We start from the raw sequence: 13,194 nt of genomic DNA, 5'->3' as shown, positions 1-13,194 counted from the left end.
TTTCATGAAATTCAAGTCAAATATGGCTTAAAATGACCATATTTTTCGAAAAAACTCCCAATTTACGTGAATTTTACTAGAAATTCATCTTTTAATCATCAAATATAGCACTTTGAGGACCTATAAAGGCGTTTGAGCAAAGAAATATTGCAATTTGAAGCTTTTTTCATGAAATTCAAGTCAAATATGGCTTAAAATGACCATATTTTTCGAAAAAACTCCAAATTTCGTGTATTTTATTAGAAATTCATCTTTTAATCATCAAATATAGCACTTTGAGGACCTATAAAGGCGTTTGAGCAAAGAAATATTGCAATTTGAAGCTTTTTTCATGAAATTCAAGTCAAATATGGCTTAAAATGACCATATTTTTCGAAAAAACTCCCAATTTACGTGTATTTTATTAGAAATTCATCTTTTAATCATCAAATATAGCACTTTGAGGACCTATAAAGGCGTTTGAGCAAAGAAATATTGCAATTTGAAGCTTTTTTCATGAAATTCAAGTCAAATATGGCTTAAAATGACCATATTTTTCGAAAAAACTCCAAATTTCGTGTATTTTATAAGAAATTCATCTTTTAATCATCAAATATAGCACTTTGAGGACCTATAAAGGCGTTTGAGCAAAGAAATATTGCAATTTGAAGCTTTTTTCATGAAAGTCTCTTGGCAAAGTCAATGCATTTTTTATTTCTGAATTATTAATTAATGAAAAAAAGTCTATGCTTTATTGCTACATATTTACTATTGGAACGTATCTTCAGCAAGATAGGAAAAATAACCTCTGAACGCAGAAATTGTTTAAGTCTTTTTAAAGTCAGCCATCTTGTATTACTTTATAATATTTTGGATTAAATGCAATTTGATTCGATTGAATACTGTAATGTAGTAGTCAATGATCCACAATTTTTTTTAATGTATATTTTATATGTATTAAATGAATTTATATTTAATAGCTTACAATTTTTCCGTTACAAGCTTTCAAAATTTTGCTATATTGATTCAATACAGGTTTTTAAATATCAGTCTGAATCATTTCGGAAAATAGTAGAAAATTAGTTTTTATTGGATTCAGTGAACGATTCTTTTTAGTCAAGTGATTCAATTCTCCAGCACTAGTATATTTCACTACTGAAAACAATGACTATTCAATTTTAAAAATAAGTCTTGGAGCCGGTGCAATTTTTTATTCATTTCCATGTAGTCCAGATAGCTCGAGCTAGTTGTTCATTGTAAAATCTATAGAAAAAGAAATATCATGGACATTTATAACTATTTAGTGCTCGAGACTTCCATGGAAATATATGGAGATGACAAGACATGCGAAAGGCTCTTTCATTGCTTTCAACGGTTCACGTTTGTCGTATAATATAGGATTCGATATCTTATTCGAACTCGGGGATTTAAAAGAAATAGAGATACAACATTTGGAAAAGAACCCATATTCTAAGTTTTTAGAGACATATAACTCATATAATTTTGTCGTCACTAGGAAATCAATTATTGATTTAAAGAAAATACTTTTTTTTAGTCCTCATTGCACCAAAAAATAATACCAAATTTCAAAAAGATCTTTTTAGAGCTTGGAAAATAGTTACTTATCCTTATGGATTGGTGTGGTACATTTTTTCAGTATGGAATCGAACTTAGGAATTCAATATTCCTCCCCTTTTCTATTCGCTGTTCGAAATCTAAATGCATATGTCCACATAATAGATCCTGAGAACGAAAACTTCGTTCTTCTGGTTCATACTTTTATGGGGTGGGATGCAATTCAAATTTAGGTAGTTTGAAGTAAATGCTAAATCCTTTTTCCACAAATTCTGAAGGAAATCTTTAACAGTTTGATCATACCATGTGTTAGAGCTATAAAACGTTTTGGACACATTGCATAATCTTGGAGAACCAGAGTTATGTCAATAGTTTTTCTCATTTTTATTTCGAAAATATCGACAAAGAGCATAATCAGCTTCCCATCTAATGTCAATATATTTTGATAAATTATAATTAGATTTTGATTTCCAAAAAATACCTTCATCTTGGAAATAAACATTTTGAAGAATCCAATATCTGTTTAAGACACTTCCATCTTTTTTAATTTTATTGTTAGACATTATATCTGACAATACTTTTTTCATGCGAAGAAAAATATATTTTTTTTAAAGATTGAAAATTCAAAGGTGTAACTTCAAACTTTGAAGTTGCACCTTTAAATTGTAACTTTTTAAGAATGATGTATTCCTGTCCATCCAAGAAGTCCTCGTGTAAAAAGTGTTCTGAACATAAGACAGAAATAGGAGAAGGTAGGAAATCCTATCATCGAACAGCACGTATTCATTTGTGACGCATATCTATTTTTGAAGGAAATCATAAACATTAAATTAAATGCAAGGTTAAATCTTAAGTTTGATGTACTTGGATCTCTAGGAAATTTATGGAAGCTAAGATCAGGTTTATTGCTCTTATTTGTGCAGCCGTAGTCATAACAATATAGAACCATGATGATTATGTAAAATGATAATTCAAACCAATGCCAAAACAACAAGCGGTTATGATATTATCGTTGAAACTAATAGCTAAAAACTAAAGCAAATACGTTAATTATAATTTTTAAGTGCTGAACCAGTCGCTGTAAATAGTTTCCATCTTCCTTCGTTTTTAATCTGCCGATTATTTGGGTTGAATGATGATAACATGATTAATTGTATTAATATTATAGTAGACAATATTGTGCGCGTGTCATTTTCATTTTTTTACTGAATATTATGAATTAATTTTGCCTTAAGTTATAGCATATTTACTATGTGTTTATGAAGGGTTGATTCTAAGATATTCATCATTGCAAGTATTTTTAATATATTATTTTAAATTATGAAATGTACACATCACAGTATTTTGTATATTTTTTTGAATATATGATACCCCAAATATACATTTAAAAAACTAAATAATAACACTACAATTATTTATTGCATATATATGCCGGAAAATTTAAGATTTTTATAGACGCAACTCCATTTTGCTTATGATTTAGTATATCAAATTATTTTATTTAGTATTATTACACAAACTATAATTTAAAAGGATTTTATTAAGTTTTACAAAAATGGTTTGTTGTTTTTAAATTTAAAATAATAGTAATTCAATTACTACTAAAAAAATGATGGGGGACATCTTCTAACAAAAATACTTTGAAGAGGTAATGAAAATTGTACGAACACAATACTGTCTGATATAATATTATTAATTATCATTCAACCCTTTGATCCTCATTCTCTTTCTAAATTCTCTATTAAGATTTATGTTATATATATTATACATCCTTTGCTAAAAAAAATCACTCCTAACTTTAACAGATAAAATATTTAATCTAAACTTGTAGAAAAATGTAAAAGGTAATGTTCGGATCACTTTCCTATTAAAACCCTTACACTACGCAAGTTTTTTTTAATCAAAAACATTTTTATTTCAGTTCAAAAATGTTGTCTTGGTGGAAGATATATTAATTGTAGCACGTGACTTTACATAGATGTTCTGATACTGCTGAAATAAAAATGGAGCAACATTGTACGAAGTCCATTAGGTTTTGCCATTTGATTTTTAACCAAAAAAATACTGATCACCTTACATGAGGTTAAGGAGAACCTTTGGTTCACTTCCAGATATTAGTAAAAGTCATTCTGGTCATAACTCGTAAATTATATTTATAATAACGATTGTATGCGATAGCCAGATGAGATGAGTTTTAGAATGCGAGGAGAAGTTAAAGATTCAATTTATTGGAATGTAAATTTGTTAATGTAAGAAAATTCTTAGGTACTTCTATCAAGTACAAAAAATAGCGCTTCTATTTTTATTTCAGTGTTCCATAAGGTTCTAGGACAATGGCGAAAAAACTAATATTTTATGATGATTAATTCTGCAATACATAATAATTATCTATTAGATAACTCCAATAAATAACACATCTTGATAAATATTGTTGGACTTTACATGGACGAGTGTCAATTATGACCTCACCAGATACATAGGAGCTCCAACACCAATAGTCTTGAGGGTAAAGTACCTAATAAGTAATATAATAACTAATTATGTTTTGATTAAATATTTGCTCCACCGAATAATCAATAAGAAATAGTGGTTTAATATATTAATAATTATATTCATGAATATCTTTTTTAAGTATTACTGCGATGATAATAATTAAAAATATACATCATTTTGGTGATTTTATATAATATATACGAATGGGTAAGTCAGAACTCCTTGAAATAAATCATCAGGTTGCATTAATTATAAGTTTAAGATATAATATTTGAAGTTTTTTTTTTTTTTTTTGTTTTTTGAATGCTTCAACAGCTCTATTCTGATAAACATTGTATTGTATCAAATATGTAATAAATTAACTTTAAAAATCATTCATTCTCTTAACCCTAACCAATATAAAGTAAAAAATATATATTATTAAGAACTAAAAATTTAATAGTGAGAGAAGGATATTATAATTGATATTTTTTTTTTTTTTAATATTTTAGTATAAAGAAGAATAAGGAGTAAATGGAGAAAAAATAGCTGTTTTACTTGAATAAAACATTTAAAAAATCCTCCAATAGGTGGTATGTATTTATAAATAATATTTTTTTAAACGTATAACTGAAATAAGTTAAAAGTAGTGATGGAAACCGTATTCACATACTTTAAATAAAAATATATAGTTATCGTATTTCTCAATTTGATATTTTCATATAATTTTTCTTATATGTATATAACAAGTGCGAAACCGAATGAATTGATTACTTCTTTCAAATATATACAGAACATACGTTTTAATTACAAAATACATTTCATATTTAATGTCCCTTCAAGTGTATCACGACAATGCGAAGTAAGGAAGGAAAGTAGTGGTAATAGGTAGTTATGAATGCAAAAATCATTTCTTGTTGGCTGCACCAATCGCCTTGATCTCCTTTAAGCGGGCTTCATGTTCTTCCACTCTTTCCCATGTGGCCATAACTTGTCCCATATGACCACCGGTCCCAACGAGTCCAAGACAAGCTAGAGAGAATTCCTTAACGATTTCCATGATCCTACGTTTGTTCACTCTTTCTCTTAATATTAATTGTCCAAAATGTTCTTTTTGTGCTCGATTCAACTTGTCGGTGGGGAAATTTTCCATGTTTACAAATCCTTCCATCCACCGACAGTGGTTATCGAAATACTTTTTATTAAAAGCAACAAGAATGTCCGCATAATAGTCTGTGAAATTTCTTGAGCCCTCTCCCCCAATGCATTTGATGGTAATCATGAACAAATTCTGGCCCTGATTGTTGACTACTTGCAGAAGTCGATTGTGATCTCTACTAATATTTATGAAATGCACAAGGAACTGTACTGAATATTTTACCATACAGTCTTCAGGAAGGGATACGCATGTCATGGCGCAATTGAATACAGATGAGATTACTCCTTCTTCTTGTGATGCAAATAGCTTACTCTGTTTCTTTAAAACATGAGTAAGCATTTCAAAAAACGGAGCTACAAGGTCAGTATGATCGGATAGGTTGCCAGTTGAAGATACTTCAGTGAGGGTGCGTTCACAAAGCTTAACAAACAAGGAATTAATGACTGGTTGCAGTTGCACATCTTCTCCAAACATAACAAAGAATTGACGTGCTAAGTCTAATGCTGCACTATGAGGACGAGATTGGTAAGAGGAAAGAACAATTGAGACAATATCTTGAACGAAAGGTTTTGCTTCATCAAGTAGAGTACCAATTGACTGTTTTAGTAGATCACAAAGATTTTCAGAAACATTTGTATCTAGCGCCCACTTCTCGGCAATAAATCGAAGCATAGGCATGATTTGAGGAAGAATCGATGCAATTGGCTGTTGTGGCCGAGCCTGTTGCTGATGATGATTTTCCTTCTTAGAAATGTCGAGCGCCGAAAATAAATTCGATACCATTTTGAGATAGAAAATGATCCTCGGTCTATTTTGAAGAGAAGGCTCTTCCGAGACAAGAGCCCCCAATTTCACAAGATGCGGAGCAAGAATTGGCTCTAATCTCGGAATAATTTGATCGTAGGGAAGAAGCGTGAGCATCCTTCCAATTGGATACATTAGTCTGATACATTCACCAAAGGCGTAAGTATTGGAATTGAGGGCTCTCGTACATGATTCAATAACAGAATCGACATAAGGTATCATAGCATCGATGCAATCCCGAGAAATGTCCTTAAGTGCCATGGTCGCGCAAAGTGAAAGTTCTGGGTTTTCAAGTGCTCCTGTTACGATGGGAAACACATGATGTAGAAGCTGGGGACGTTGAGCCAACCAATCTGAAAAACCACCAATACAATCGAGAGCTGTCGATATGACTCGAATATTATTATATGGGACAACAGGTAGCTTAGCTAAAAACAAAGATACAATTTCACACTCATCTTCTTCCACCATGGACCCAGCAATGGAAGACCAAGCGTAGAGAGTAGCTTCCAAATATGCCCAATTATTCTTCGAGTCTGTTAAATTCCGTTGAATACTTTCTTCCAGATGTTTTAACAGATTTTTCAACAAATCATCCCTTAGAATATTATAGCAATACATGATCGTATCAGCAATATCCGTTCTGTAGCAACGGAATCTTTCTCTTTGATCCTCAGTCCATTTGTCCTCATCTAAGCGATACATCGACTTTTTGAGAAGTAAATCTACTAAATTTCCGTAGATTGGGCCGTATAAAGAAACACATTGTTGAAATTGAGGAGGTTCACAGCTAATAATATCATCTTGTAATATATACCAAAATCCAAAAGGCATCTCGCTGAGTGTCTCTTGAATGGGATAAACAGCTTCTACGCCTGAAACGCTAAGAAATATATTGATAAGTCTAAGAACCATTTCCCTATCAGAATTAGTTGACCAGTCAATTAACAATCTGGAATGACTTTCTCCAAAAGTAACAAAAAGCGTGATAAGGGGGTTAGCTAATTCAAATGATCCTTCTCTCAGAAATCCGTAGAGCATCCCATCAAGTTGAAGTATGTTATTGAGAATTTCTTTCAAGTGATTGGGGTATCTATAAGTATCTGGATGACCAACAACGGTGGACAACGCTTCCAGACCCACGTCAAAAAGCGATTCATCTTCAAGAGATCTGAGAATAGTATTAATTATATCCTTTGAGTTCTCCAAAGAGGTTTCAAACTGAGACCACGCTTGAAAACATTTGATTGCCTGCACTTTGGCATCTCCATTGGAAGCAAGCGTTCGTCTAATAACGGAGAATACATCAGGAATAACTTTCCCTAATTTTTCATGAATAATAGCTCTTTTACGTCCAGGAAGGGATAACGTCGTGAATTCTTCGGGAATCACAGTAAATAATTCTACAAAAAGAAAAAGAAACATATACAATGACAGTCTGTTTGATAGTAAAATAAAAAAAGTAGAAGAGGATATCTGCCAAAAAATTTAGTTATGTTTTTTGTTAGTTAATGATTAAATATTTGATTAAGCAAGAAAATAAAATCCCAAGTCATGCCTAATAAAATTGGATTTTCAGGTCCAAATCCATTAATTAAGTCAGTGATGGGGTGATCCCAAATGCCATCAGCAGTTCCTCGCACAGCCAAAATAGCTCCAGCGACACATAACCTCGTGATGACGATCTTAGGCCTATAAAACAAGAAAAGAGATACGATTCGCATATGAAGGAAATATATTAATGAATAGAAATCATGTATGAAATACCCTCGATACGCTGCAAGTACGTTAAGAAGCTTTTCCCTAAGAGGTGCATGACTATCTGGAGGGATCTCATTCCAAGATTGCGTCAGTTTGAGGGCCAAAGTTGATGCTCCAAAGAAAACAACTTCGGAGGGGCCATTCGATGAAAGAAGATCCCAAGACCATGACCAGGCCTCACCTCGATGCTGAGCGTTTGTGAGCCATGTCTGAAGCTCTGGTGAGGGTGTTCGATAGAACTGTAACACGGTTCTTTCAACGGATGCCGCGGATATATCTTGATTATCCATGGCTCTCTCTTCCTCTTCGAACTAAAACAAAACAATGAAATGAAGCTGTCGTTGTTATTTTGCTGTGTACTTGAAGAATTATAGCCAACGAAACAGTTTTAGCAACATTCTTTTAGATTTCTATTATTGTAGTATTATTATGTTAGCAGTCGCCATAGCTAGTGACAAAGTTTTGCTTGAGGACGCTGTTATCGTATAGGTTTGAGTCAGCTGTTGTTGAGACATATATATATATATATGTCACAGTAAAGATTGAAATCCAGTAGAATCATTGATTCCCTTAGTAGAGTTCGTGATTGTAATCTGTCCCATGACATATTACTATCATAATAATCTCTACGAGGACAAATTACAATTTTACTAAGGGAGATAGTAGCAGTGAAGAGGTTGTGTGTTTTCGAAAATATGACGCCTTCTATGGTATGGTATATTGCAATAATGTACAAAAATTATTCTTTCATTGCCGATTTCTTTTTTTCGTGGAAATTATGCATTGTTCCTTTGCACACAATAGTGTTGGGAGTTGTGAATCCTTTTAGTGAACTGAATATCTTTTTCGGAATTATTCAAACTAATATTTAAAAAAACCCTGTATTGAGTCAATATAGCAAAATTTTTATAGATTAAATAGTAACGAAATTTTTTTTAATTATTAGATATAAATTTGTTGTAATATATTTAAAATATACATTTAAAAAATATGATGTGTCCATTGATTACTGCATTACGGTATTCGTTTGGATCAAACTGCATTTAATTCAAATTAGAATTAAGGAATAGAAGCTGGATGACTTTTGTTGGGCTCAGTTTAACATTTCTTATATCCTAAAACTTCCATATCGCATGAATAAAGTTATAACATCTTTAACTTATCCTCTAGTTAAACTAATATTAATGTAAGCGTCCTTTTAGTTAATAAAACCTGCACAACCGGTCGGCCGGTATGTATTTTTGGATATTATATGGGATTTATGATGCTCAGGGAAGCGACTGTGGAAGAATGTTTTCATTCAATAGTTTGAGTAGCCTCGAGTGAACTGCACCCTGAATGTACGAAATACGAATAATCAGTAAATAATTCAGTTCTTTTGTTAAATCAGTTCTTTTGATTTCCCCATTAATTTTGCCTGTATAATGTAATTAATTCATAGGGATGAACAAGATTCTTATTTTTGGTGCATAAATAGAACCAATTAGAAACATCAGTCAGACTGTATCAATGTCCTATATTCCCATTGATGTGCTTAAAATGATCAAAATAATGTAATTTTTACCAACTAGGTACAAATATTCCCTTGAAGTAATAATTATGGCTGATGAGTGAGTGGGGAATCAGAAGAGTCACATTTATTTTTTCTTTGAGTGGGTTTGTAACACAGAATATATATAATGATCTATGATTTGGAGTCACATATTTTAAAATAACTACAGATTCGGAGCCTGGATTTCTAAATATTATAGATCCAACCTCAAGAAACTATTCGAATCATACTGTCGTAATTAAATTCAAATTCTCAGTCCCTAAAATAATGAATAAACATAAACCATTTCATCAAAACTATGCACATCTAAGAATCAATTATTCTTAATTTATAGATTGGAATAATATTTTGTGATTTTGGCTCTGAATCCAACCATTTGAATTAAGCGAATTCAAATTCATTTTAATCATTGTGCAAATACACACAACTATCGACTTTATGAATTAATCACATTAGTATCCAAAGTTCAATCAAAGAATAAAATTTCAATTAACTAATTATCTGAATGTAACTTACTACATAACGATCTGAACTGAAGCTGATAATTTATTTTTGAAGGACAAATTCATCAGTTTAAATAATTAGTTTGATAATATTTGGAATATTTACGTTAGAAACCCTTTTAATATAAATCTACTTTAATTTTGAACTGAATACGTTCAGTAAAGGTATCATATTTTGTTAAAGAACAAATTTTTGGGATTTCAAATGGTATCCCAAAATGGAATAGTTTTTTTAAAATACCACATGGTGTTGACAGAAAATTATAGCTACGACAAATACTAAGGCTTTATAATTGTCCAAAGTTCATATGAGTTTACCAAGTCGAATTCATCATCAAAAGTGATGTTTTTCACCACAATTGCGTGATTGGAGCTTGTGCTCCTTGACATAGTATTAGAACTCATTGGAACTACGCTAAAATGAAACTTCCCAAAGGAATACTTGCTCAAATTAATGTTCCTAAGATGATCCTCGCTGAAATAAATATTGCTCAAATCACAAATGAACGGATACGCCATAGAGGGTATGATTTGGCGTCATATTTTCCAAAACACACAACCTCTTCAAATATTCAATACTACTATCTCCTCAGTAAAATTGTAATTTGTCCTAGGAGAGAATATGATTATAATCTCTACTAGTACAGATTAGGATTGTAATCTGTCCTATGACAGATTAAAATCACGATCTCTACTAGGAGAATCAATGATTCTACTTGATTTCAATGTTATATTTATATATTTTTTTCTTGATTTTTAAGTGTATACATTTATAAATGTAGTGTACTGCGAACACTACCAACAGACGGAAGTAACTTACCGGAGTAAAGCCAATAAGAAGACCTTTAGATTGGGGGTACAATCATACACTAAATATATATATTTTGTAAGGGATTATTTCTAAAAGGATGTACATAGACATAACTACTAAAATGTATAAACACGTAAACTCTACTTAATAAAAAGGTACATTACTATCTATTTAAAACAAATCCCTACGTCATGAGATAAAAGTAAATTAAAGACAATACATAACAATAAAAGTAGCTATATGATAAAGTGCGGTAGAATAACAGTTGACGTGAACTTATACTATATCAACGCCCTCAATCAGCTTATACGAATATTATTAACTTTGGCAGTCACATTTCTACGGCCGGTCATTCTCCTAGCTATTAATTATTATTTGAAGCAGGGATAATAAATAATCAATAGTCATACCACAATGAGTTGACAGTTAAACCTTGGGATACGTTTAGTTTTTAAGTGATTCTATTGTAGCACTCATCATGATATAGAGACATATTCAAAATCTATTCCCCCCACCCCCCAAAAAAAACTTATTGTTAATTAATGAACTCAACTCAGGTATCACGGATTCATGTATCCACACGTTTTAAAACTTCATATATAGTGTAAGAATTACTAGACTTGAACCAATAATAAAAATAAAAGTCAAATCTATTAATATAGCTATGTAAAAACAGTAGAAACCGGGTTTTGAGTGTAATGATGAAAGAATGTGGGCTGAAAAAATTTAAAATTTGTCTACATTTAAAAGGAAGAAAAAATCTTTGGAATATAAATGGAGGTATATTAGTTAGCTGTAACTGCGAGAAAAGGAAGGAAAAAAAGAAGTTAGGGATTTACTACCTAGACATCACTTTAATATTTTTATTTTATGAAGTGTGACGAATGTAGTATTCACGTGGTTTTCGCCTCTTTGTTTTAAAACTTTAGTAATACGGCTTAATAAAGCTTTAAAACAAAGCAAGCAAGGTAGTATTCGAGGTGACATTTTTTGTCCACTGGGAACGTCGAGTATATTTGAATATTTCTGCATAACTAACTGTGCAGCCTCCCTGAATTCACCCTTTTAGTTTAAATAAAGGTGGTGGATGATAAAAGTGCGTCGCTCAAAACTTTTATAATTTAACATAAGTAAGCAGGTCCATTTTAATGACGTAACAAATCTATGGAAAACGCTAGCCCGTACTTGTATTTTACTTTTTAAGATTTAAGTATATAAGATTATAAGGAATCTAAATAACACAAAATGTAAGATTTGCTACTTGTCAAGGTTATACAATAATGCGTCTACGACTGATGTTTGACTTCCGCCACGCTTTTTAATAGTAACGTCATAGAATATGATTGGTTACGTCTTTGTCAAAATCTGTCTACCTTGTGAAGAAGTCAGTGCGATATATCAAATTATTATTTTTTTGCAATAGGGACGTCATAGAATATGATTGGTTTCGTGTTTTGTCAAAATCTGCTTGTCTTGCCCAGCGGTCGGTACGATACATCAAATTGAAAATTCTAGCAAGCCCGATTACATAATGGTCTAACATAAAGCATAAAGTTTAATGCTTTAGTCTAACCTCGTATTTCTATTAACCTTGCTACTAGTAAACTGGGCATAAGCCATTTGTATGAATACAACTCACTGATTTAAAATTTCTAGATCTATAATATTAATTACATATCTACGACACCATTTTATACAGACATTTTCTGTAGGGACATGAGTTTAAAATCAAATCAAAATTATATCTATGAACTAATTCAGTAGGATAAAAAATTTAAATAATAGATAACTTATAAATAGCAAATTTAAATTTAGAAGAATATCATTAATGTTCTAATTATTTTTATTTGTTCAATTAATACTCGAACAATTGTATTATTATTATTTTGTTACACATTAACAGTTGTTTATCTTTAATCAAACAGCTTATAATTAGTCGTATGGCACACACAAAGCTGTTTTAAGCCCTCAGTGTTGAAGATAGGGATAAATTAGTTTAATATATTTTAAAGCCGAATCTTAAAATTTTTTTAAATGCCTGTATCATACTTTTGACTCGAATAATCTTTGTTTAAAGTAGAAAATAGGTGATTTTTATTCAAGACAAATAAATTCAAAAAGTTTAAAAGTATCTCATTGGAAAGCTGAAAATATGTCTAATCAACTTTCTAACAAAAGAAATTTAATATTATTTCTTTGTAATTGGTAAGATCTGTTAAAATTTCAATGATAAAAATGTTTTGCACTTCCGTAAAGCACCTGAAAGAGCACCTTCCATATTCATTTCAGTTTTCCCCGACTGTTCACTCTTATTGTATAAATTTAAAGTGGCTGACTACGTATTATAAACTCAAAAAGGATAATACATAGGATTTGTATATTGATTTATATAAGTCAAGGAGCTTTCCATATTATTTGCGTCATTTCATACTCAGTTATTGATATTATATCAATCCATATTATAATTAATTACTACTCTATTTTCTAAATAATAATGAACAGTTGGCATTAAGAAAAATACAGACTAGCAACCGCATGTTTTTTCAAAAAAAAAATCCCTTTGGACAAGCGAGGTTGA

At 31.1% G+C, this 13,194-nt stretch overlaps 1 protein-coding gene across 2 annotated transcripts; it reads right to left on the bottom strand.

Annotated features, from left to right (window-relative positions):
* Nucleotides 1-4,605: 4,605 nt before the first annotated feature.
* Nucleotides 4,606-12,324, bottom strand: cdm (importin-13-like protein cdm). 2 transcript variants are annotated; one of them, XM_040720160.2, is made up of 4 exons: nucleotides 10,626-12,324; nucleotides 7,757-8,061; nucleotides 7,548-7,681; nucleotides 4,606-7,392 (listed from the first exon to the last, which is right to left on the bottom strand). In XM_040720160.2, exons 2-4 carry the CDS (start codon nucleotides 8,038-8,040, stop codon nucleotides 4,934-4,936), a joined length of 2,877 nt encoding a protein of 958 aa, XP_040576094.1. In that variant the 5' UTR covers nucleotides 8,041-8,061; nucleotides 10,626-12,324; the 3' UTR covers nucleotides 4,606-4,933. The 2 variants fall into 2 exon arrangements, with proteins under 2 accessions (XP_040576094.1, XP_071747438.1); XM_071891337.1 differs by lacking the exon at nucleotides 10,626-12,324 and adding an exon at nucleotides 8,111-8,168.
* Nucleotides 12,325-13,194: the final 870 nt, after the last annotated feature.

This window comes from Lepeophtheirus salmonis, chromosome 10 (assembly GCF_016086655.4).
Source record: "Lepeophtheirus salmonis chromosome 10, UVic_Lsal_1.4, whole genome shotgun sequence".
In the NCBI taxonomy this organism is placed as follows: Eukaryota; Metazoa; Arthropoda; class Copepoda; order Siphonostomatoida; family Caligidae; genus Lepeophtheirus; species Lepeophtheirus salmonis.
The sequence above is the reverse complement of the archived record's forward strand: the minus strand, read 5'-3'. Positions and strand labels throughout refer to the sequence as shown.